At 52.0% G+C, this 26,072-nt stretch overlaps 5 protein-coding genes across 5 annotated transcripts; 2 read left to right on the forward strand and 3 right to left on the reverse strand.

Annotated features, from left to right (window-relative positions):
* Positions 1 to 1,601: 1,601 nt before the first annotated feature.
* PG998_002611 (uncharacterized protein) lies at positions 1,602 to 2,504 on the reverse strand (the record flags this gene model as incomplete). Its single annotated transcript, XM_066869429.1, has 3 exons — positions 1,602 to 1,757; positions 1,831 to 2,151; positions 2,211 to 2,504. 3 exons carry the CDS (start codon positions 2,502 to 2,504, stop codon positions 1,602 to 1,604), a joined length of 771 nt encoding a protein of 256 aa, XP_066737844.1.
* Positions 2,505 to 4,168: 1,664 nt separating this feature from the next.
* Positions 4,169 to 5,317, reverse strand: PG998_002612 (uncharacterized protein; the record flags this gene model as incomplete). Its single annotated transcript, XM_066869430.1, has 1 exon — positions 4,169 to 5,317. One exon carries the CDS (start codon positions 5,315 to 5,317, stop codon positions 4,169 to 4,171), a length of 1,149 nt encoding a protein of 382 aa, XP_066737845.1.
* Positions 5,318 to 6,862: 1,545 nt separating this feature from the next.
* On the forward strand, positions 6,863 to 8,237 carry PG998_002613 (uncharacterized protein; the record flags this gene model as incomplete). The annotated part of the gene is made up of 4 exons (XM_066869431.1): positions 6,863 to 7,270; positions 7,343 to 7,537; positions 7,638 to 7,928; positions 8,004 to 8,237. The coding sequence occupies 4 exons, from the start codon at positions 6,863 to 6,865 to the stop codon at positions 8,235 to 8,237; spliced, it is 1,128 nt and encodes a 375-aa protein (XP_066737846.1).
* Positions 8,238 to 10,881: 2,644 nt separating this feature from the next.
* On the forward strand, positions 10,882 to 12,571 carry PG998_002614 (oxysterol binding protein; the record flags this gene model as incomplete). Its single annotated transcript, XM_066869432.1, has 3 exons — positions 10,882 to 10,976; positions 11,237 to 12,152; positions 12,215 to 12,571. The coding sequence occupies 3 exons, from the start codon at positions 10,882 to 10,884 to the stop codon at positions 12,569 to 12,571; spliced, it is 1,368 nt and encodes a 455-aa protein (XP_066737847.1).
* Positions 12,572 to 20,241: 7,670 nt separating this feature from the next.
* Positions 20,242 to 20,519, reverse strand: PG998_002615 (uncharacterized protein; the record flags this gene model as incomplete). The annotated part of the gene is made up of 2 exons (XM_066869433.1): positions 20,242 to 20,484; positions 20,505 to 20,519. 2 exons carry the CDS (start codon positions 20,517 to 20,519, stop codon positions 20,242 to 20,244), a joined length of 258 nt encoding a protein of 85 aa, XP_066737848.1.
* Between the last annotated feature and the right edge of the window lie 5,553 nt (positions 20,520 to 26,072).

The following is a 26,072-nucleotide window of genomic DNA, read 5'->3' on the forward strand; positions in this document are numbered from 1 at the left end:
GAAGATATGCCGAGTCGCCGCCCCTGCCGTCGAAGGTCTGGCCATTGATTGCAGCCTTCCTCAATCACGGTATACGCCCAGCCTGTTTCCTCGTCTGGATGTTGGACAAAGACAAAGCCAAAAGGGAAGAGCTACATCGCATGTTGCGGGGAGGCAGCAAAGACGATCGCATCAATCTTGGTCATTTTAGACTCGATAATGGGGTACAACGGGAATGGTGTGGATTCAGATGGAGGTCCGAAGCGATACTGTCTACAAGGGCTAAGTGCTTCTTGGCAGACCTCTTGAGCAAACACGAGGAGACCCAAGAGTCCGGATTGGAGCCCTCGATCACTATCACATGTAAGGATGTACTGGAAAGCATCTTTCCTACGGAGATGGAACACTTATCACCGCAGCCCCGTGAGAGATCCCGCGAAAGAAAGTCTCCAGAAAAGACACCCGAGTTTCCCAGGCCTGCTCCTGCTTGTGGCGGACTATCACCTCGTAAGTTCATTCAAACCACCGTAAACTCACTTATACACTACCCTCACCATTTACTCGCGTGCCTATGACATAAGCTGACCTGCAATGAAGGTTTAGTAGTGCTCAGTATTATCATGGTCGTTGGAGCGCTATTTCTTGCACGTCTCCTGTGCTCCTATTGAACCGCCTCTTTGCCTGGAGTAGTTCAAGAAACTGGATGACTGGCTCAGGAAGTAAGGACGGGCACTTATGTGGGTGAGGACTCACCAATGATACTCTTTGCTATACTTGGGCAGAACGATTGGTAATAATTTGTTAAAGAATACACCAAATCAAACCAATCATCACTTCGCAACGTCGGTTTATCTAAAGCAGTCATTTCCCAAAGGACACTCCTGCAAGGAGTTTTCTTCATAGTCTCGTCTCTGGAACATGACGTGTCTGGATTATTCTTGGAGACACTTAAGCTATAAGACCAAACTATAGCCCCTGAGAGAGGTCACCCGAAGCGATCTCTACCATCCATGAATCTTGCCTCAAGCCCATCTCAGTACGCAGGTAGCGCGCACCCGAGGTTCAGAAATTAAATCCCATGTACTAGATAAGAAGAGATCTAACTAGCTGAAGATTACCAGTCCGAAGATTTCCAATCATTTCCCTGCCTCTCTTCATCACTCAATCATGCCGCACTAGTACCGTGACCGACCCCGCGACCTCGTAGTCTATCTCTCATCCACCTGTCATACTTCAGCCACCCTTGGGGTTGTTGCTTCTCCGATGCCCCGGTGTGTTGTTCCGTGTCAGTGAAGAATATCCCTTTCAAGTTTTCTGGTATTCCCTCTTGGGCATCGTATTCGTCTACGACCGACCCAGTCTGTACACCGAACGCTCTCTTGAATGGGGACGATTTTGCCGCATGACCAATTGTAATCGCGGCATCTCTTATGAGTTCCCCCCATACTCCACGATAGCTGCCCTTTTTGCGTCGGCGTCTTACTCCATACAGGAGCCCCAAAGCTGCCAAATATGTAGCCACCGATACGACAGTTGTGGTAACGGCGAACTGAGTCGTCTGGCCAGGCACCTCGAAGTCAAACATATCTATGCCGTAGAGAGTCTGAGTAGACACCCAATAGTCAGTTACGATCCACATCACGATGGCGTATAAGGGATTGTCTCACCGCCATAAACCCCAAAGGGAGGTAAAGCACTGTCATGACGGTAAATACCAGTATATACTCATTAATGTGTGTTCCTTTGGTCGCCTCCCGTACTGATGTGGCGTTGAAGAGCTATATTGTGTCAGTGGCAGTCAAGAAAACGGATCGAACCAACTCCTATTATTATGGTTATGTTGACACTTACTGCTTCACGCAAACTGTAAACCTCCTCTCTTTTCTTCTCTATCCTTTTCAGCAGATCGCCTTGATACTTGTTGGCCACTCCAAGTACTTCTTGCCATCGGGTCTCGATCAATGCATAAGCATCTTTGTGCTTCCAGTTCATACGGCTGCAGGCTCGCAGGCGCAAGCCGTCTAGATCCGCCGTTGCCTCCGTAATCCAATCTGAAGCGATTCGAAGGAGTTCAATGACGAAGAAGTACGTCTCAGATTGTTCGAACTTGCTGTCGGACATCGACTCGAACATCAAACGTGTCCTAGTTGTGGGATCAAATATGTCTTCGAGCTACGAAGGGTTAGCGGGACTGTAACTCTTGTGATAAGCTTTATGGGGTCAAGACTTACCTGTACCTTCAATTCGGCATCTATCGCATTCATAGTTCTCTCCCATTCTGTGTTCCAGAACTCGAAGCAGTCCAAAAGTGCCTCCTGGAAGAGGGCAATTCCCCTATACCACCTGCGTGTCATGACCTCGTCAGGGCTAATATTCTTGTAAATATCTCGGCCATGCACCTCCCAGTCTGCCAGACAGAAGAGTCTAAACACGGGCGGATCTCGATCGATAGTGGTCGTCATCATCAGCCCAGCCCTCTTTTCTGTCAGCTCCAAGAGTCGAACAAACCCCTGGCTCGTCTTCATCGTGCCCGTTCTCTCCAAACCTCCAGTGACACGGGACATTTGTAGCCCAACCGAATCCACGGGCCTTGGATTTGATCGATTGTTGCTGTGAAGCGGGGAGAAAACCCGCATCATATGCTTCAAGTGGCAGAGTGCTAAGCGCGTCACCTGGTCAGAGTCGTTCGGTGAAATCCATTGCGGGTAGGATAGGATCCTATCACGAGATGGATATGGCTCATTCACCCGCTGTGCCACCTTCCAAGAACATACGAAAACAAGGATGAATTCCCACACTTCCTGGAGGTTCACCAATGTAGGGCCTCCCGGGGCTTGGACACCCATGAACTCCATCACCATACCAATTTGTTGGAATTGGAAGATGTTGTGACCATTGAATCGAACCGGCACGGGCTCGAGCCGCCTTGCATACTCGAAATCATCAGCATTGCCGCCTATGATCTTCGCATACGGCCAAAAGCGGGCGACAATTCCCTTGTGCCAATTCTGCATGATATATGCAGCCACGTCCGAGTCCAATTGGTCTGAATCTGAGTAGGGCTGAGCAAACTTGAGTCGTATCGAGTTTCCACCACGCCTCAATGACAAACATGGCTGGAGGTTTCTTTCCCTGCTTTCGAGTTGTTCGCGCATAGTTCGAAGGTCCTCGAGGTATCTTCGCAGTTTGTCTGGCCTTCCCATTACGGCGTAATCCCATCTCTTTTCCAATGTAACCAGTACGCTGATGTGAGTCTCGTAACGCCCTCGCCAGAGAAAATCCCAAGACTGGTCAGCCACATCGAACGTTTCTATTGAAGAGGATCCGGCGCCCATTATGCCAAGTATTATGATCTTGGATAGCTTGTCATCCTCGTCGGTGCTTGTAAACAGGTCCACGGCTTTGTCGATAAACGGGACAGCGTTCCAGGTTGCACAGCTCTCGTCATCTGTCTTCCGTGGCTTGGGGTTCCTGATAACTTCTTTTCCCCCTCGGCCGCTTTTCTCCGTTTCCTTATGCGCCCCTTCTTATCCAAGAGATTCTGACTTGACGCAACCGCTTCGAGAAGCTCAATCTGACGCTTGCCATTGTCATGTATCGCTTGAAGTACCTCGAGCATATCTTGCTCGATGTCTCTTTTCTTTGTCTTTGAGCTGCTGCTAGAAGCTTTATCACGTGCCGGCGATTGACAGTCTGCACCTGATGTCGTTGGGTCGTCTGAGACGTCTTCGGGGCCATCATACATCAGGGCTGGATGGCGGGCCGGCTGAGCAACATATCTTGGCATGGCATAGGTCCATATATTTTGCTGATTGGAGACTCAGGAAGAGGTGCGGGAGGCACGAGAAGATGATTGGAGAAGTTGGAAAAGAGACCTGCCAGACGTGATGGAACAGATATGATCAGCTGGACTTTTGCGGAGATGCACCTACAGGGATGAGGGGTCATGGCTTACTACGAAATGAGGCCTCTGAAAAGAGGCTAGCTGCTGCCCCTGCATGTTGGTCGTATGCATGCCCAAGCCACAAATATGCAGGCTGACAATAGAAGAAGGTCTGCCAACTCGCAACTGATTTTCGACGTTCCAGTCTCAATTACGAGAAGCCTGCAGTGTCAAACCCACGAGGCCCCTCTTCATGAACATCAGAGCAGCTACCCTCCCCAGCGGCCACCGAGATCCACACGGCATCTACATACTGTTGACAGAAGGCGGGAAACAGAAAAGCTCATACCACGGCCCATGATCCGCCGCTTCGATGACCAGGCTGCCAACAGTCGTATATAGCCCATCATTCAGCGGCCCCCGACATATTCCCGTCCCTCCGTCCCCGCCGCCCCCGGGAGGCGCCGCCAGCAGCTGCGCCCGCCCGAGCGGCCGACGGCTGAGGTGGTCGTACAGCGCGGGCAGGGACGAGGCCTCGACGAGCTGCCAGTCCATCGACAGCTCGGGCACGCTCCGGTCGTGCACGCTCGTGTGGCGGCACCAGGAGGACAGGCCGCGCAGCCGGTAGTCGGAGCGCTCGGCCTCGCCCACGATGGCGACGATGCGCGTTGCGTCGTCGTACGCGTGAAGCTTGGGGTTGAGGAGGTACCTCGCCTCTCTATCCCGCGCCTCGGTAAACTCTTGGAACTTCTCCAGGACGGCGCTGTCGACGTGGATGAAGTAGTCCTGCCAGACCTGGCCGAAGCGCTCTTCGCGCGGGGGTGGCCGTTTCGTTTTCTCTTTTGTCTTCTTACCCTCGTCATCTTGTCCATCTTGATCTTCATCTTGATCTTCTTTCTTTTCTTTTGGTGGTGATGTCGGTTTTGGTGATGCAAATCGCTTTTTTCTTTGGTTCGCTAGTTCCGTACACTTTGGTTCCTCTTCTGCCTCCTTCTCTCGGGCCGGTGGTCTTTCCTCGATATGGTTGATCTTTCTCTTCTTTGAGGTGCGTTCGTTGCCGTCAGGTAGATGGGGCTCAGAGTCGAGGTACTCCCGGATCTTCTGCTTGTGATATTGGCGAACTTGTGCTGTAGTATAGCCCTCGATGTTGCTGTCCTTTATGACGACGAACTTAAAAGCATTCCTGATCACCGTATTCTTGGTCTTCTTGGGGGCCTTCTTTTTCTTCTTCTCATCATCAGGGTCGTCGGTCTCTTTCTTGTCAGAGACGGGCCCGGAGTTTTGGAGGGGGTTGATGTTGAATTCAATGGCGCTCTGTAGGTGTTTCAAATATTCTTTGCAGAGTATTTTGTTGCTATAGTCGGTGAGGTAGATTGTAAACCCCCATTTCTTCGATGTACTCTTATTGGCCTTGTTGCGGGCGAGCTCGTCCCAGAGGTGCTTTAGTTCTCCCATGGTGGACTCGGAAACACCTTTTGGGCGCAACTCATAAACAATAATGGGACAAAATTAATGTCACGCACAATGGGGTTATTGTACTTATTGTTTCAGGTTTCTCCGGTAGGACATGAGTTTCACACAGTTAATGTCATTCCCAATGTGCTGGAAAGGATGTCTAGTTAGAGCTGTTGTTGTGATTGGTTGCTACCAATAGTATAAGAAACTCTAATTGGAGTCTACCCAATATATCAAAAGGGTACTGCTCACAGTTACAGAAAACCACAGAATATCTTAACCTCCGAACAGCAGCCAATGTAAATTCCTTGGTTATGAACCCTAAACTTTGAAAGAGCCGCAGCTAAACATCCGCAAACCCCTTACAAGACCCATCGTTTGTGAGTCAAGCGCACCAAGCGTCGCTGTAACTATATCAGGTGCCATATAGAAAGACGGCACGAGGACCAAACGCTGCCAAACTGGGCTTACTGTGATGTATTCATGCTGCTTTTAATGCTAGCTATCCACCTCTGCATTTCAATTGCAATTCAAAGGATCTTGTCACTTACACGCTGAGCCCCTGGCTATTGTTATCGTATCAGAGGCCGTGATTTTAGATGGATAGAAAGGTATAAATAAGCAGGAGATGTAAAGTACCCACCTGTATTTCCAGAAGATTTACTTTTTCCAGGGCAAGTTCTTTGGTGAACGAACGTTGATAGTCGTCATGAAAGTTCGAGTTGGGACAATGAGACCAATTAGGATAGGGGCTGCAAAAAACCACCTTGTCTTTGGGCAGCCTTAAAAACGATACCGCTTAATACCGACCACACGGTAAGCCAGCCGATGGGCATTGATTCGTCCGTAGCCAAGTTCAGCTTTGTTGGAGAACCCCATCTTAGCCGTTCGAGGCAGGTGCATGCATGATGCCAAAATTAATATGCATGGGATCAGCCACCCCGACGTCAACAGCACCCTACCTGATTGCTTGTTCAGCCCAGCTCCTTCTCTTATCAGTCCTCAGGTGTGTGTCCTCCTTATCATGTTGTGACAACCCTTATCCCTGCCGGCAACTCGACCAGGCAAATGACAAAACAACGGCAGTGGTCCGACGTGCCGATCTGCGCATTTGATATTCTTGGCGCGCTAGGCCGCAAGTCTCCAACGCCCAGCCCGCAGCAACCTTAACGGGAGGCTCGGGTCGCCATTGGCTGCCGGGGACGACCCAGCAAGCCAGGTTCAAATGGCAAGTGGCTAGCTGGACCACCACCCTCGGCCTCCCTTGAGAGACTAACGAAAACCATCGACGCCCAAGATTAATACACCGGCAGACTTAGACACGGGACTCGCATTGTGTTCGCATAAGAAACGAGTTCGCGCATCCACAGCATCATTGCTAGTTCCGAACGGCGCGCTCTTGCCTTTGATATCATGAGCTCGCCACTGGAAAGTTCCCTTTTTGTTCCATTAATCATCAGACTTACAACTCGTTCTTGGATCCTAGTCCCCAAAGCTTGACACAGTCGAGGAACAAGAGGGGACCTCTGATCCCATCGATCCATCATGGCCTCCTTCATAGAATCCTCGCTACGCCTACTATTCAGGCGCAAGCCGCGGCAGGGCGAGTTGCGACCAGACGTAGAGAGCGCGGCAACTACAGCAGCACCGGCCCCGGCCCCATCGACAACTTCGGCCCCGTTGTCATCCACCGTAGGAGCCAACTCGTCAGCCCAGCACCTACACACGCGGAGTTTCGGCGGCGGAAACGGGAACGACGGCGGCCATCACCACCAGGGCGTCGTGATCCCCAGCGACGACCCGCTCACCATGTTCCGCCTGATGCTGGGCATCACGGACGCGCCGAGGCTGGGCTTCGCGGAGAAGAACCCCATAGGCACGCGGCCCGCCTCCAACATCGGCATCTACGCGCGCGTGGTGCATTCGGAGCAGAAATCCAAAGACAGCTTCAAGGTCAGCGACCCGGACTGTGCCTTTGTCTCGCTGCAGAAACTGACTCGAATGTGTGTTTCTTTCCGGGACTAGGTCTTCTCGACTGTCATCAACGCCTGCTACTTCCTGCAGATCATCGTCGCCGCTTCCTTGACAGCGATGGGCGCCGCTGGGTCGAGTAGCCACGCTGTCACCGCGTTCGGTGCGATCAACACCATCATAGCGGGTTTCCTCACCTTCCTCAAGGGATCTGGTCTCCCAGCCCGACTCAAGTATTATGGCAATGAGGTTCGTGGCTCCGTGAAATTACCGCCCTGGCAAAGTCCGTTCCAGGGCCGATATCTGCTTCATAAAACTGACCAGTCCGGGTTTTGTGGCTTGTCTCCAGTGGAAGAAGATCCGCGAGTATATCGAGCAGCGCGAACGCGACTTCTCGCGCGAGGGCTGCATGCTGGACGTGCACCAGGTGGTGAGCACCATCGAGAAGATGTACACGCACATCAAGGAGGAGATCGAGGTCAACACCCCTGACGGCTACACGTCCGTCACCAACTCGCGGCGGTTCGAGCAAGACAACGTGGGCAAGATCGGCGGCTTCGACATGTCCAAGCTCGAAGGGATCGCCAGCAAACTGACGGGCCTGGACGGCACTATCAAGAGCCTGAAGGAACGTGTAGAGGTCAGTACTCACTGTTGTGAATCACCTAAGCTTCCGACGGTTAGATGATACTAATGCGACTTTCGTGGTGTGCAGGGTCGCGCTCATGGAGTGACAGAAAACATCCACGAACATGAGAAACAGATTGAGGAAGACATGCGCGGCTTTGAAAAGGCGATTGTGAAAGACGTGGAAGATCATAGAGACAAAGTAGAGCACGAGGTCAGAGAGCGCCAAGCTCAGGTAGTGCAGGTAGTGGACGAGGGTTTGCACGCGCTGGCTCCGAGCCATGAGCATCGTCGCAAGGAAGGCGGCGATGGTGCGCCATAGAGCTGTCTATAGTTATGAGCTGCTTGGGCCTACAGGGCTAGGACGAGAAAGGAGGAGCCCACGAGTCGATATGGGAGTTGCGTACTTTATGAAGCCATTGTACCCATCGCTGTGACCCCTAAGAATCCTAGCAGAGAAGATTCTATGAAATCAGTAACATCCCATCAAAATGTGAAGGTTGGATTACGTTGCGGTTGATCATCAGCGAATACAGAGGTAAAAAATCAAATCGGCGAAAAAAAGGATCATCCAGAAAAGGGGTTGAAGAAGTGACCGCAGGAGTAGTTGGACCCTCTTGCCTTTAAGTACAATGCTAATGATACTACCGCTAGGCTACACCGGCCCGGTCAAAGAAAGAGCAGTCAATTTAGAGATATGAAGCCCCGAGGCAGCTTTCCTGAGTTGAGTTTGGGTGAAGGAGTATTCAAGGTTTGATGGTGCCACGGTTCGTGGGAAGGCAGACCACGGGGCAGTTCCTGTATTCATCGTCCGCTGCAAGTTTTGGAGGGTACTGGTGACAAAGAACAAGACGTGATCGGGAAGATGCAGCTGGTGCAATACCAACGATGCATATTGGTATGCTGCATTGGTTGGCGCCTGTCCGAAGAGCAGCGCTCGTTGTCGGCACTTACCTGGGAATGTCGATCATCAAAATTCCCCTAAAACTATGCACAGGGATCGGGCTTGGGGGAGGCATCCTTAAATGCGCGAAATGTCCAAAACGGAGCGCCCGCCAATGGTGCCTAGGCCAAACAAATCGGAAGTCTGGAATCAGATTCCGTAGACTATTGAGTGCAAACACCAGAGCCGTGCCATGTATCCATGCTGGTTGTTGGACAGGGTGTTCTGGCCATATGAGGTGGACGGACCCACGACCAATTTCATATGTAGTAGTACCAGTGTTGCGCTGTTGTGGGCAGCTGTATTGCCATGCAGTTGTCGCGACTCTTATACATCAATCCAAGTAGGATGAGCATTTTGGGTGTTTCGTGGCGAATATCCAGCTTCACCTCTCCTGCGCCAGCCAGAGCTCTTGTCAATGTGCGACAAGCCCGAAACATCAGGACATGTCGCAGACGTAGACACTGGATGGTTATCCAGCCCGTAAAACACGTAAAGATGCGATGAACCTTCCCTACGCAGGAGCATTTCTCGCAAGCGGGGTTCCGGATGCCCTATGAAAAAGGCGAAAACAGTATATTCCCTCTCCTTAATTATCACGTGGTGAGTACTTCCATTCCCTTCAGCCTCATAAGAATAAAGCAAGTCGTCTCAACTTCTGGGGAATAGCCTGTTGGGACGGAACATAGCTCATATATCGATTATCGTGAGGCTGCGGCGAACCTATCGACTGGTTCATCCATAGACAGGCCTCACTTGTCAAGCCCGTGGGCATGGTTAGCTAATTTGGTAGTGTTAAAATGATCTGTAATTGGCCTGGTCAATAACGTAGTGTGGATGCGTTACAAGCAGGAGTCCGCGAGCTGTGCATTGATAACGAATAGGGTCAATCCATGCATCCAGTTCCAGCCAGCCATGATGGTGGTTGTTGGATGCCGATATCTTGACCACCACCTGACACCTTGCCGCGTCCCAAGAGGTGGGGAGTTGGACATGACATCAAGAGGCGCCACCACCATCGCAGTCACGCTGGGGAGACCGTCAGCTAGCATGTGCAGTTGCGCGGTGCGATTTGGCTACGAGCGATATGGCGGTTTCGGTTTCGCAGAAGTCGCGATTGGGTTGCTGATGTCAAATGGGAGGACCCACGTTGAGCATTGATTGGCTTCCGATTTTAGAAACGTTGTAGTAGCCGACGTTTGGGTTGGGGAAGGCTTGGAGGGGAGCATGGAGGAAGGGAAAAAGAAGATGTGAGATCTGCAGGGTTCCTGGCCTGGTCCGTCCAGGAACGCGTACTGTATAAGTCAGGCGGTGACGGCGCGCAACGGGCGGCGACAACCTCGAGACGTGCACATTTTGCCTCTTGCCCACACTGTGACTGAAACGAACTAACCTTTCGGACGGCGGCACGCAGGCGGGCAGACGATAAGGCATAAGGTCAGTTGATCAGCCATACGTACACCCTTCCTCCATCCATCCCCATCCATCCTATTGATCGTTGACCACTGGCCACGGGGCTATTCTCATCCCCCCTCCTTCCTGTTGTCCGTCGTCTTCTCGAAAGGCCGCGAAGAAAAAAAGGGTGAGTTAGAGTGTTGGTGAGGGCTTGGCAACCACGAAACACCCCCAGTCCTATTGAAGCCTAAGCTTTTACGTGTACTGCTGCACTGTCTGGTAGCGCACTGGCAGTATTGATTTAGGGGGCCACTCTTCCACTTCACCCACTGGAGAGGGAAAGGATTGATGCTGCTTATCGAGGGGCAGGCGCTAACGTCACATCTTCTTTCAAGTATCTCCGCTATCCGCGAGTCGAGCTGTCAACCCTGCCTTTTTCCCCTTCCTTTGCGAAAGAATCAAAGGCGACGACAACGACTTTGATTGCATCAAATAACCCTTCTACGTCAAACGGCCGCCAGTATATTTCTGTATTATACTGTTAGACCCCGGGTGTCGTGTCTTGCCTTGTCGATCAGCCGCAGAATCCAAGTCACCAAATCCCATCCACTCTGCTGGATTCACCGTCATGGCGTCCACAACAGCAGCGCCCGAAACTCTCAACGAGGACATTCCTCAGAATGACAGCGGAAAGCTGAGGACTTTTATCGGCATTTTGAGAAGGTGAGCTTGCTTCCCGCTTTCTGCTTCAACCCTACCGTCCTCCCTACACTGGCGCATCTGCGCATGTCCATCACGAAAGCCTTCACCGCCAAGCACCCTTACGCAGGCCAACAATATTGCGCGGGGCTGCGGAGCCGATGACGGACACGACTTGAAAACCGCCGCCCAACAACATGATACTGCTCATGCACTGCGCCATGTCGCCATGGTGAACGATACAACTCTGTCGGATCTGAGTCTAACGCATCCCGATTTCGCAGATTTATCGGTGTCGCCGATCTGGCAGCTGTCCGATTTTCCCTCCCGTCCCAACTTCTCGAGCCCAGACCGAACCTCGAGTACTGGACATATCTCGACGTCCCCAATGCCTTTGCCGCCATCGGCACCGCCGACGAGCCCGTCGATCGCATGCTGGAGGTGTTGCGCTTCTGGTTCACTAAGGATTTAAAATACGTCAAGGGAAAGCCCTGCAAACCATACAACTCATGTCTCGGCGAGTTCTTCAGATGTACTTGGGATCCCGAGAACAATGCGCCCCCAATCAACTCTCCCTCGGCGAAGGCTGCCGGTAACATAAGCAGCGCATCGTCCGTCAAGTCGGGCAAGGGCGTCATCTCGTCTGCCGCCTCCACAGTCTCCGTTCCTCCCATGTCAGAGAACCCGACTTCGGGCACAACACGCGTTGCCTACCTGACGGAGCAGACTTCGCACCACCCGCCCGTCAGTGCTTTTTACATCAGCTGTCCCGAGAAGGGCGTCCACGCACGAGGATACGATCAGATCTCAGCCAAGTTCACTGGTACCACAATCAAGGTGGCCCCTGGCGAGCACAACCTGGGCATCTTTATCACCCTCGAGAAACGCGACAACGAGACCTACCAGCTTACACACCCTGCGGCGCATCTTGGTGGCATTCTCCGCGGCTCGCTCAGCGTCAGCGTTGGCGAGGCGGCTTTCGTCACATGCCCCAAGACCAAGATCAAGGTGATCCTGCAATATCTCGAGGACGGCTGGCTTGGTCGGGCCCAGAACAAGGTCGAGGGAGTTATCTTCAGGTATGACCCTGAGAAGGATGACAAGACTCGGATCAAGGATGTACCGGATAAGGATGTTTTGGTGAGACTGTCTGGAAATTGGAAAGAGAAGATCGTGTTCACGCATGGCCCCAAGCCAGTGGTACGTACCCTATTCATATTCGCTGGCTCATTTGGCTCCCTAATCACTAACTTTCCTTCCAGGACTCGCACCCGCCGGAGAAGCAGACAGTCATCATTGATTTGAACCCGCTTGAAATTGCGCCCAAGACCCTGCCGCCAATGGATAAGCAGGCGGAGAACGAGTCATTGACCATGTGGGATGGAGTAACCCAAGCCATCCACTCCAAGCAGTTTTCCAAGGCGACGACGGTCAAGCAGGAGCTCGAGGAGAAGCAGCGAGAGAAGGCGAGGGAGCGGGAGAAGAACAACGTGACGTGGCAGCCAGTCTTCTTCAGCCAGGTCACGGATAAGGGCGGCAAGCCCGAGCTGAGCGAGAAGGGCCGACAGCTGCTCGAGAGGATACACAAGGGCGACTGGAGCCTCGAGGGTATCTCGTAGCCAAGTCTCGTTGTTTGAGTTGAGTGGTACGGTAAGCAAAGAACCCACATAGTGCATGGATACTGGACTAGAAGCGCTTTTCAGAACAGACAGAGAACTCACGTAGATGAGGGATTACTTAGAGACGGGTCAGGGTTCTGGATGGCATACACACAGAGACGCACACGCAACACAACGAAGAAACGTAACCTACCTACCACCTCCATCGAGCCGCACGCACACAAACAGACACACCCAAGGCATGGCGATCCTTTCGTTTTATTTGGCATTGCTTCTCTTTTCTCTTTTGGGGTCTCGATTGAGAGGGACTTCTGGTCATTTGCATCTGATTTACTGTGGCTGGCCGGTAGCTGGTAACAGGTTGAGCTGGTTGGGCGGCGTTTGATGTAATTTTTCGTCAGGCATATAGAGATAGGGGTACGTGGTCCATAGTTGGTCAGAGCCCGAAACACAAGGACACTGTTTGTTGGATATAATCACTCAAACCACAGCTCTGTCACTGTCTGTGTGTGTGTGTGGCGGTGGTGGTGGTGGTGCCCGGTGTCCCGAGGGGAAGAGAAGGAGAGAGAAGTAAAGGGGGTTATCAAGTCATTATGAGATATCGAGACTCGCCCTTGGCCGTAGGTAATAATATTACTTATCCTCGAAATTGTATATATATTTACTTAACTGTACTGGAAGACGTGTGGTTCCTCTTGGTGTGAATGCTACGTTGTGGGCTCCCCCTATTCTTGTCAATGAGTATGGGTTCATACTCTCGTCCGTACTCATAGGCCCATAACTAATATCAAGGATATTCCAGTGGCCAGAAGGTACATATACCTAGTATCGGGGCTTTATACGGCTGTCCTGGGCTTTGAATGATAGAAAGATCAAAACGTATGTTCCCCTATCTTATGGTACTTCAGTAAGTTCATAAGCAGTGGAGATGCAAATGATGTTGAATTATCACCTTGCTATCGGGATACACTTCTATACCTTGCCATTAAGAGTCGGGGTCAAGTTGACGTGGGAGTGTTGCTTGTCTCAATCTGCATCTTATCTCAACCACTCTTGGCAATAGCAAGAGGAAGATGGTGTGGCAAGGCGAAACAATGTTTCGCCACCTTCCTACCCGAGCAGGTGAAATAACAATAGCTATATCTACAGTAAGGGAGACGCTTTCAAACCCCAGTGACGAATGGTATGGTGGGTTTACATTTCTGTGCTTTCGAATTATATTGTGAGCCAGTGCTGTATCAGGGCGGAAAAGACTGAGCAAAAAAAGGGGGATATATGCTCTCACCTTGAGATCTCTTCAAGACGGAGCACGAGGTGGATATGCTTGCATATTTGCATGTCTAAAGATAGTTATATGGTATCTTCGCCACAGTCGATGATTCCATATATCGAAGCCGTCTGGGACTATAATTCGCTAGCAGATGAGTGAGTAAGAACCTTGGGGCGGCAATGCAAACCGATATAGGCGGTCAAAGTCTAGCTCAAAGCCAGGACAGTGGTTATACATATTGATTTTGCACATGAGTATATTCATCATCATGTAACTCAGATACGGAGTGCAACGCAAGATAAGCTACCTCATTATCGCATCACGGATTACCTCAGGTTTGGAGGCCAAATGTAAAAGGGGTCAAGGGCCATGTGAAAAGGAGCACCATGTTACCCATTCGAAAAGGAACAAGTACTTGCATTGGAAGCAAACCGCAAGCGCGCTCTCGAGTGTGTTGTCACAGGTTGACAGAGGCTCCTGGAATACGCAAGCTACCCGTGTTTAGTCGAATAGGGGTAACTTGTACATTCCTGGTCTCACAAAAAGATTTAACGAGCAGGAGTTGCCTTCAGCTTCAATACCACTAACGAACTACTCAAGCTCTTCCTATCACTCGCAACATCATAGATCCATTTATTGTACCGGTCTTTTGGTAGCCATAGTCGTCTAAGTTGCATATTTATATCGATGACTCTTTATTAACCAGCTCCTTTGCTTTGTTGGCAGAAACGTGAATTTTATACAAGGCCATAGACACCCTCGTGTACATTATAAGCAAATGGTAAGTATGGCGGTCATCAAAAGTTTCCAAACTGCTGCTATCGAAGATCATGCTCAGAATACTCCCATTCTCTTTCAAGAGATCGAGCTGGAGTTAATGTGTAATTCCTCAATAGCAGTATGTACCTATCTCAAACGCTTCGTGTTATAGAGGAGCTTGTAAAAATGAAGCTTATTGGGAGATGAAGATAAGAAAGGGGATGATAAGCCAGTAAAAGATACTCACCCTCTTGACTTAGTAGGAAGGGTTGTACTATACTTAATCAAACGTCACTAAATAACTAAACACAATCAACTTAAGAGCCTATATACCTTATCCATAGAGACAAGTGAGCCATGTGAGATAGGACGAACAGCAATTTCAGGCAATTCCAGCACCTGCCGGTTTACCCCTTTCCAGAGCTATCTGCTCTGTCAGGCCGTCAACAGTCTTGAGACTTACACTGCATAGTCTCGGCGGAGCTCCAATTTCGTCTTGCTGGGCTATGCGCCCCTCCCAAGGCTGCGCTGGGAAACCAAGCAAACTAATGACAAGGCATCAAGACCAAATATCGATAGTTCGTCCAGCTTGCAAGCTGCGTTCCATATTTTCGTAATTCCAGAGCTCGTTGTCGACCATTCAAGACCGAATCGAGGGCGAAAACGCCTGGGCATCTGTTGAACGGAGTACAGGCTCAAGAATCGCTTCGGCTGTGTCAGACGAAGGCCGGAGGGGACTAGTACCTGGTAAAAGGGGAAGTAGAAGCCAAATTCTCTTCCGACGAAGACACCCCTGCGCAAAGGCCGTGCAGACCCCGCGAGCTTCACGATGAACGGAATTACCCAACATCACTGTCGACGTGGGGAATAGGTATTTCCGCCTGTAAAGGGTGACCACGTATTTCCTCATCGCTACAGGCTCTCCGAAGCCGGAGCCCGCGGAAACGACGCTTCAACAACCCAAGATCTTTTCTCCGACTCCCTAGCAGTGCTCATCGGCCCGTATGTCCAAGATAATCATCGCCTTTCCATGTATTTTCTTGCGCGTTTCTCATGCTCAATGCATGCAGGTTCCAGCGGTTTGTCATCGCCTTGGTCGTCGGCGCTGTCCTCGGCACCGGATATTGTGCTTCCCGTTGCCAACCGAGTACATGCCGCCGTGGGGGAATAGAGTTCGAGTCAGACGCGGGACTGAGACACGAAGGAAAGAAAGCGGCTCCATCAATAGCTCTGCGTTGCTATGATACCACGCACCATACCAGCTGGAAATGAGCCATCGTGAGGTTTTTGTTGCGGTCTGCTGGCGCTGCAACGTGAAGCCTGGTTTGGCATCATGCTATTCCCAGGCAGTCACCTTGCGCACACCGGGAGCTAGAGAATCCTCTAACGAATAGTCTCGCGCCACGAGATTGCGGTATTTCGGTGAGCGGAGCAGCGTGGTGGTGGTGGTCGCCCTCGGTTGTGACGCACCCAGACGTCGGTTGGCCAAGGTTGTATCCCATCTGTAAGTGAAGCCTCGAGTGTCGCTACCAAACAAGGAATGGGTAGCATCTGCTCTGGGGAAGAGGAGTCATGGGAAGACTAGGTAGAGCGCGCTTGTCAAGTATGCAAGCGCTGCAGCCAATGAGAGGAAATTGGGCTTTCCTTTTTGGCCGGTGCCCCGTTTTCCGGTGATGCGGGCTTCCCCCGACGTTCTTCACATCGATCTCGCGAATTTCCACATTCGGGATTTGCTTGGGTGGTGCTTCTGAACCCTGATACGATCATGCAGAAGAAGCAGCTTTCTAGAATACAACGATGTTCCAGCAGTAGAAGAAATGGAGAACGAGATCTATTCAGCTACGTTCACCCCCTTTCCGCAACCAAACACTCGCCGCCCTTGGCATTAAGTAGTCCGTCCACATGAGATATATTTCTGGAAGGTTTGGACCCTTCGATAAATCCTTCTTAGCGTCAACACCATCTTACAGAACGGGAAAAGAAATAATTGGTCGTGGAGAAGCCCCTCCAGACCTTGGGCGTTCCATGTGACGATAATATCCTGTCTGAGAGTGAATTGATGTTACACCCCATCCGCCTGTCACTCGGTATGAACATGCGGCATGATACAGTATGATCCGGAATGACGCTATGTCGTCATGTTCGAGCTGTAACTCTATGTTGTTTGGATAACTACTGGTAAACCACCATCTATGGTGTATATGCAGTGGATGGGCTGCGACGAGTAGTTCATCTCGAAGGACAATAAGCGAGCACCCTGATGAAGCACTGCCATGTGGAGTTGATGAAGGTAAATTGCTCGGGCATCTATAGACGCCCAAGGAAGCAAGTTGGCGCCGACCAAGCTGTGAATGCCGACGGTCATCGCCGCAACGACCCAGAGAAGCATTAGCGCCGACAAACATCAAGATGTCTCACTGGTCGACTGGAACAACGAGCATGAGTAGCATGAGGACGATATCCCTTCCTGATACCCCTCAAGTGTGTTTCAATCTCCTCGTTGCAACGCTCTGTTTCCTGGCATCAAGCGCCATGCTACGCCGTCCCGCCTCTCCCCTCGCCTTAGGGTGAGCGGAGAAAGACTATGCGACTCCGTTACCATCGGGCCCTCTCGGTAAACGGCCTGCCTCCAACCCCAAGCGAAAATACCTAATCGCGCCATTTCGTATGGGGACCGACGATCATCCTCCTACTTTTGGGGGTCGGTGCTAGCTGCCAACTTCATATACGGCGATTTGGCGCCAGCTACCTACACGAGATGGCTGACGACTCCTCGACCTGAAGCACTTCTCCATCGGACCAGGATACCGAATACCGATGCCGATCACTGTCTTGACTCGGCGAAGACACCGATAGGCTACTGGAACCTTGGAAGGAATGCTACTTCGACGGGTCCAACGGTATAGAACATGGGGCCGGGCTGGCATGTATGTAAGACTGTATATGCATGTATGTAAGACTGTATATGCATGTATGTAGCTGACCACCAAGTGGAGGAGGGGTGTGATGATAAAACGTATGTCGCTATGTATGGTATCCTATACCTATTCACTTACATGCCGAAGCGGCACTTGCCTTGACTCGGGTCGTATTCACCGCTGTCTATTTACCTTTAACCGCGACCTATGGCTTTCTTCCATTCCGCGACGGAGATCCAGTGATCTACAGTTGCAGTGACAGGTCGCAGGAACGGAGGATTAGATTGGAAACGGAATAAAAATATCGAACACGAGCTCGATGGCGATAAATGTTCCCTGATAAACGCGGGGATCTGCACTCGAATGCCGGGCGCGCGTGACTCGACGCATTAAACGGTCGGTAAGCGTTGGCATTGACGGAACGTACATGCATTTGCTAACTATAGCACCAAGCAGAATCGCCACTCCGCAAATCCGACAGACTATTCCGTGGCAGCGCTTGGTAATGGCAGCCGTACATAGAGGTGGCATGTAAGGTAATAAGGGTCCAAGGGGTCCTCTGGATCCTTGCTGCAAGCCCTTGAAAATGGAAAGGGGGGGTTCGTAGGCTGTGTTGAAATTGTGTGAGAGTGTCAGTGTGTGTGTGTGTGTCGTGTGCAATGCTGCATATGCGGCGCTACACACCCAGAAACGGGGTCGAAAATAGAAAAATTGACGGAATTCCTGCAATTGCATACGTCAGTCGGGGTCGGGGTGAGCAATTAGGACTTGCGTAATATCTGGGGCGTGTCTGTTTTGCCTGGAGCATCGGGCGTAGCGCGGCGCTGATCTCTGCCACTTGTTCGGTTTTATTTTCCGAATCTAGATATTTGCATTGCGATGGAAATACAATCCTGGCTGGGGTTTTGAACAACCGGAGCCGACGGTCGGTCGGGCTTGGCCCAATAATGGGTTTGCAAGGTGGCAGAGTGCGCGACAAAGAGAGATGATAGGCAGAACATCTTGACTCGTCGAGCGGCCGTCAGGGTCGCAATGCGTACGGGATGGTGTGCCTTCCAGATGGCTTCGAGAAGGCTTCGGCCAGGATTTGGGACCGGACGAAGATTCAATAGATTCATGCTTGGACCCTTCATTGGAGGGGAGGGACCCTGAGATTTTTCGGCGCGGGTCAGTCAATTGGGTTTTAGGCTTGGGTTGTTCCCGGGAGCGGATATGGTGAAGAAAGGGGAAGGGATCGGCGTCCGGAGAGGCTGTGTCGTGGGTGTCGTTGCTTGGTCGTGGCATTATGATGTAATGTCCGGTACAATCCTACCTGCCAGCCGCCGAACACGAACAATTTTGCGTTTCGTAGGCTCACCGTCGCCGTCCAACAATGTCCACTCGAGTGGCAAATCTGGTAACGTGAGAGCATTAATACTGCAGCAACCGGTCACATAAGTGACGGGGTTCAGGCGTCGGTCGGCGTTGGTGGTTGGCGGGCGGCTCAGAGACGCGCCGGCGTGCTGCGATCCGTAGCGCGCGGACCCGCCTGAAACATTAAGGTGACGGAAACCAGAATATCTACCGAAACATCGTACCAGGCGTCGTCAGCAGGGGGCCGGTCACCCCGTCGACCCAGAACCCAGGATAGATGAAACTGAAGGTTTGCCAAGCATAACTCTATATACCGATTCGATAGAGAATGACGAGCTTTGGTCGCGTGTTGCGCCGCGGGGTGAAGGGGAAGGGAGCAGCAGCTCGTGGGTAAGTAAGTAAGTTCGCCCTTGCATTCGGAAGCCACGAGAACTCGGCATGCGAGGTGCATACCCCCGTTGGTCAACAATGCAGCAGCGCCTCTTAGTCAGTGGTTGTCAATACTCAATAAAAATCGCTAAAAGTCTTGTCACGGTATACAGCGTCGCAATTGTGACGCAGATGGGGTCAATAAAGGCACCCAACATGGTATGAACCCGAGATAGTGTCATGTGGGCAGTCAGACAAGCAGATACACGTTCACACTGATACCCGGTGAATCACTAATCGGCGCATGGATAATCGGAAGGCATACTCACCATCCCCCCACAAACAGGCACAATCAGCAATAAGCATCAGCCACAAGGTTGTCGGTCAGTGCAAGCCCTGCCCATGGCCTTGGAAGGGAAGCCCTTTCCTGAAGCCGCCATGCAACCCTACGATGCAAGTATTCAATACTTCGCAAGTAGTAGCCCGACTGAGAATGGATGCCGGAGTGGGCGCCCGACCGACTACTACGCTCTAAGTTTTCGCGGTAACTAGCGCAACGGTCATTGGTCAGCTATGCGGTGCACGGTTGTGCCAGGAGGGGGCAGCGACGACGACGACGACGACAACGACGCCGACATGTACCTATTGCCGGACGTGTGAATATGAACCGGGCTATCGCCGAAGGTTCCAGGGACGATACCCTTGTGCGGCTGTCACTGCCACCTTTTTTCAGGAACAGGAAAGGTCGAGATTGCCCGTGTGTAGCAGTCGAAAAACCACCCCGTAGGGGACCTGCCACGCTGCAGCGCTGAGCCATGGTTCTTCGAAACTGTAGCCTCATCGACAAGACCAGATGTCTCATCAGACTCTCTCGCAAAGTGGGTTTGCCCAGCTTGACAGCCCCTGTGTGTGGGTTGGGTGTTTTACAGCAAAGGAAAAACCAGCTTTCCGGGAAGGCCCTGCACCCGATGTAGACGACGATAAACGTCTGTCATAGATCGTTAATTCTCAGTCAAATCGTACCGACTTGGCGTCCACATGTAAGTGAGTGCTCTCGGCTTTACGATGAATAGGGCGAAGGATGCCGTCGCCGGGGTCTGCACATGCAGCTTATCACGGCCGTTATTGACAATCTCGGGGCATCGAGCATGCTTAGTCCCCCCGATGAGGGGACCAATGGCGATTTCACGACACACTAACGAAGCTGCGAAGTTACCTGCGGTGCGGACGGCGGTCCCATAGATCTTTCAGGGGGCGTGCTTACCATCTCAGGTGGCATTCTGGCGTGGCATAATCGGTGTGATCTCCCCTAAGTTTTCGGCTGAAAAAAGTTGGCAGGTAGTCCCAGTCAGCCTTAAGAGGTTGCATTGAGGAGCCTTGGCGCTCAATGTGTACAGTCGGCGCGACAGGCTGAAAATTTCGACAGTGAGGAGTGCTGTCCTCTCTTGGGGAGTAAGATGCTGTGCTGTGTTGAATCTGTACTGTGCTGACTGGCCGCCGATGTGAATGCGCAACTCGGTAAAGCACATCCATGCGGGTAGAGAAATTGTTCTCAGCCAGAGGAGAGACACAGGTAGGTACTTTTTTACAGGGCGGTATGGCTGGAGCCGTCGCCGCGCACACCCATGGTTGAATCTTCCCCGTGTGGGTTCGGGTGGTATTGGCAGAAGCAATGGCCTTCGCTGGACGGGGGTCTGTGAGCAGGATGTCTGCAACATGTCGACCACCCCGGAAGCAGGTCAGTTTTATCGGCCGATATGTGATACCATTTGTTGCAGTGAGGTGAGCCTGTGGTAGTCAGCAGCAGCCTCAGTCGGCGTGTCCTTATCATTCAGAACGGCCGTATGTAGTTGCAATGTAGAAAAGTCAAGAGCTGCATCGGATCGCACAATCCGCCGTCTGTCTGTACAGAAGCAGATTAGGTCTGCATAATCAGAGAGCCACTTTCTCTTTCCTCTCTAGCAGGCGGCTGGGATCGCACACGTGGACGAGAGAAGCATGAGGGTCCTTTCCCATGTGGCCGGTCTTGGCTGTGGCTGGGGGGTAGGGGGAGGGAGATTGGAGCGCGAGGAGAGGAGAGCTCACCAAGATAGCAAATGGCTGTCATCCGTGGCATGTAGCGCCATTTCGAACGCACATGACCGACGTTAGTGCCGTCAGTTTCAGACGACGATGCCAGTCTCATGGAGTCCTGTTGACAATTCCATTGGGTACGACTGTGTGGTAGGCGTTTGTTTCATGTCGAGCCCGACAAATGCATACTGCAGTTGCCAGCCTGCCACGTAGTGTGACCCCGCCGATTCGTGCAGGCCACAGTACCCAATCGCCAAGCACCACTACGCTGTACGGCACTACAGCCTTCAGCACGCACTGGACACTGAGTGCTTGGGAGCCTGGGAGCCTGGGGGCCTGGGGGCCTGGGTCGAGGCCAACACAGACCTAGCATCTAGGCAGCCAGGCAGCTCAACTCAACAGCGCTGCTGTGTTAGTCGAATTGCCGGTAGTTGCTAGTGCGTGTTCCGTGCTCGGAGATGGATGCTTCTTTTTTCCATCGAGCAAATAGTGCAGACCATATATTCCAACACAATGGGTGTGTCGGCGAACTCCATGCCTAAAGCGCGATGCACTGCATAGATATCTGGGCAGTTGTCGATCATTGCAACTTCTGACTCGCGATACCCATGGCAGCTGCGCGTGCAATTCCAAGAATGACATCATCCGCGCAAAGCAGTGGAGGCCAACCAGAAAACCGCACGGCAAGAGCCGCGATATTCAAAACTTCATCCGCGCAACACCTTCTTCAGCACACCGACAGCAATACATATCTGACGCTATTCCACCTTCATCTCCTCCTTGCAGAGACGATTCAATACCTGTACCTTGCTTACTCAAAAGAAAATTCTGCCCTGTGGAGAGGATATAAGGTACTTTTCAGTGTCAGCCCCATTAGATACAGATAGGGTACGACGGCAGCTGGTTGCGACCAGGGAAGGAGCGGGATCCGGGCTCTGCAAGTTCTTCCGGCTTTTGCGATACCCTTTTCGGCCTCGACGAAGAGTCATCCCGGAACGTGGGTGCCGGTGCTGGATTTACTGACGCGTACAGAAGCGCACCGCATCCATGTCTAGTCGTCCTATTCCCAGGCGAGCTCGCGATGACCAGGGTTGGGTATGGTTTGAGGAGTTCGACTGTCATTATTATTAAAGGATCAATTGTGCTCCTGTCGAAATCCACCCCATACTCTGATGCGATAGGCGAAAAACACGTAGGAGGGCAGATCGTCCAGGCGTATTGCTCCTTAATACCATTCAACGCGATTCCATTTTCGAGATGATTGACAATGCATAAGAGGCCCTTATTCTTTTCTCTCCCAATCAATGCACGGGGGTGAGGTTAGGCGGGTAGGTACGCGACAGCCAGCCAGCCTTGTCCGGCTGGGGGTACATGGGGCGTGCGGCTGTGTCGTTCGTCTCGAAGGCGATGCGACGAAACAACGTTGAAGCTTCACGATACGGGGTATGCTCGTCAAACCGAGTCAGTCTCGCGCATACAGTGACGAGCAGTACCGAAATGACGTACGACGGTAGTGAATGACTGGGAATGTAGCTGTCGTTAAGACAACCCGTCCCTCCGGATCTATTATGGGAACCTTATCCTGACTTGAGTTTCAGACGGTATGACGCAGATTGGCTTTTCTTCTTGGCGTTGTTTACTGGTGATAGGGCTACGCAGTAAATGGCTTGTCTATCTGGAGTAGCACAACTGCTCTCGTCGCATAACCACGCCTACGAGCAGGAGCCTGTGACCTCTCGCAGGCCGAGGCCGGGCGATCGGTAGATCGAACCTGCCTGTAAACATGTATGTATACATATGGCATGATTATGTTAGACCGTCTCCGCTGGAGAGCGAGTGCAAAGGCTTCGTGCGCCCCCGCCGTGTGCAAAAATTAGTGGCAGAGAACTAGGACTACTGCTCTTGTCACTTATGCCGGCAGTGGATGTGGTGCACTCGGCAGTCAATGGGCACTGGGGTGAGATGCATTGACGCTCGACCTGCAAGTGGCCAGTCGCGCATGGAGACCTGGTAGTTGCGTGGCTGTAGCAACACTGATAAGTCCGAGTTAGGGCTCGGTATTCTCACAATAGTCGACCCAATCGGCCCAGAAGGGCTCCAGCATCGGGGGCCGTGGTGGTCCATGAGCTCTCGAGGTGACTCTAACTGACGATCATTTCGGTAGGTTTGCGGAATGCGACGATAATTTCCGTGCTCTCTCGGTCGAAGATATATATATTGAATGTTGTTTTCCCCCTCGCCGCGCCCGCTTGGCCCGTTAGTCCGTCCGCGTCTGCATCTATAATGCACGGGGATTGGTTTGCCCTATATTTTCTGATATAGCCCACCACGGCTCTGGTGTCCGCTAGCACGATGGAATTACTCGGCTGTCAACCGGGTTTGGGGCATTGTTTACTGGCCCCGGTCGGATATTGGGAGGATTTCCATAACGAGTTCATTAATTGTTTTTTTCTGAATGTTTGTCGTCCGACCCCAGAACGATGGTGGACGGGCAAATTCCCGAATTGGTGTTTTGGTTCCTGGCGTGGTTGCAATGAGCTGATTGCCAATTGACTGTTGATTGTTAATCCGACTCGAGGGGTCTGTCGGCTCCGCGGTTCAATTCATTTTGCGACCGCGCCGTGCTTTCCCGCGTCCATGCTGGCTGCCATCTGGGTTGAGTGGCTGATTGATTACTACTACATGTTGGTTGATGATCTTCCTTCGTCACTAGCCACAAAGTCTGGGTTTTTATTGAGTGATTGTGGTTGGATTGGTGTTCCTGCCACAACGTTGCGGTAGATCGCTGGATCTGAATGATCAACGATCACTCACCTGAGATGCAGATAAAAATAACAAAGCCGACATGACTAGAGCCGATCTGTGCATACAGCTTTTTCGGCTCCCAGAATCCATCATATTTTGGTCCAACTTGATCTGGACGACATCTCTTCTCTGCCGCGCAATCTAGATTATGATATTCACATTTTGGTTTGGGATTCGCAGACTGGTAATTTGACAGCATTGCGCCGGGTTCTCTGTGTTTTGGGTCGCTCCGTCTCTCGGCCTGGAGGTACCTCTCCAGAGAAAAATCAAATAAAAACGGTCGTGACTTTCCCTACCACCCTGCCCCTCCTCTTCTTCCGCCCCCTGTATTCGCAGCCCGCAGCCCGCAGCCCGCAGTTCCAATATTTTGTACCAGCTGGCCGCGCCGCCAAGCTACGAAAGTCGCTAGGGTCAACTCCAATTTCGTCGCCAGGTCGAGTCCAAAACGGTCTTATTCATCGCGCTGCATGCTTTCTCCCAGAAAAACACGCTATACCCACGTGCCGGGCTCCCTCTTGAGATTAGACATCGTCCGACAGTTTAACGGCGGTAAGGCTAAGTGGCCACTAAAAAGTCTCATCCAGAGATCCAGACAGCAGGAACCGGCGTCCCCCCACCCAATCAACACGAAGCCAGCTACAATCTTTTCGCGGCAGAATAACAAAGGCTGTTGACGAGGGTCTCGATGATGGAATCGCATGCGGCTCAATCTTAAACCTACCTGGTGACCCGAACCCTAGTCCAGGCCCAGGCTCGTCTCATCCCATATGGAAGAACCTCAGGGAGCCCATCGCTTGTTGCCTACTAGCACCCCGCGTAGCGCCGCATCCATTGCATAGAGTGACTCGACCCGGTAATCGCGGCGATGAATGTTCAGATGGCAGCTTCTGCTTGACTATGACGTAACGAAGAGCGCCGAAAGGTAGCGATCCCCAAAGGCCTGATTCGGCAGACATGGTCGAGGCTGGAGGAGAATTCCGTCGAACGGGGTCAGGCCCGGAGTGCGTTCCCCCGGCGCCAGAGCACAATATCTCACGATAGTGGCAAAACCCCTGCCCGCTCTTGCATTGTCGGTGCTGGGATACGGCAGAGCTTGACCCCAGATTTGCCTAGCCCCCCTTCTCAGCTATGGGCAAGGCATACTTTTTGACATTTCCCTGCTGCCGAGCAAGTCAGTTTTCAGCAAATGACATCTGTAGGTAGCAACCGCGGAAGTGCCATCGGCCTCTTGAAGGAAGATCCTTTCGTCGGCCCGTTTTAATGTGTGCCGTGATGCGACACTGCGAGTCATGGACCTCGTCGCCGGCTAGCAAATACGGCCTCAAGCTCGAGAGGCTGAGCATGGAGGTGGTAGCGAACAGGTGCACGGCGTGCGATAATTTACCATTTGTCCCCTTTGAAAGGGGGAGGCACGCGCTGCACTCCAGATTAGTAGGCGAGCTACTCTCTTAGTAATGGCATGCTCAGACTTTGGTAAAAGTAAAAGGGGTCAACCCGCCGTTTTGTGCCGTGCTAGTCCGAGAGGGTTGGTTAACCGCCCAGCAGGAGGCACGAAAGACAATTCGCAGAACCCGCCCACGCCGTCCAATGATGATGCGATCCAGTTACGGGGCGGAAAACAGACACATACATCACATAACCATCCAAGATCAGATATGACGTATATGCCAACATACGTATGACTTACAATCATGGCAAAATGGCTATTGTGCAAGTCGCGGTGAGAAGAAACACGCTCACTCTTCCCTCCCTGATCGGCTCGATCCGACGTCTCGACTATGCGAGATATCCAGGGAGTCCTAGCTAGCCGCCCCCTTCTTCCCAGGCTGGCCATTTTGACGTCGGGCCCAGGGCATCGTTATGGCTTCAACGCCCGAGTAGGCAGGGATGCGGAGGAGGGGACAAAGGTCATATTCGTCAACAAGCAGGTAAACAACGATTCGTGCGCAGACAT

The sequence above is a fragment of the Apiospora kogelbergensis genome (assembly GCF_038363985.1).
Source record: "Apiospora kogelbergensis strain CBS 113332 chromosome Unknown utg000001l_segment0_segment0, whole genome shotgun sequence".
In the NCBI taxonomy this organism is placed as follows: domain Eukaryota; kingdom Fungi; phylum Ascomycota; class Sordariomycetes; order Amphisphaeriales; family Apiosporaceae; genus Apiospora; species Apiospora kogelbergensis.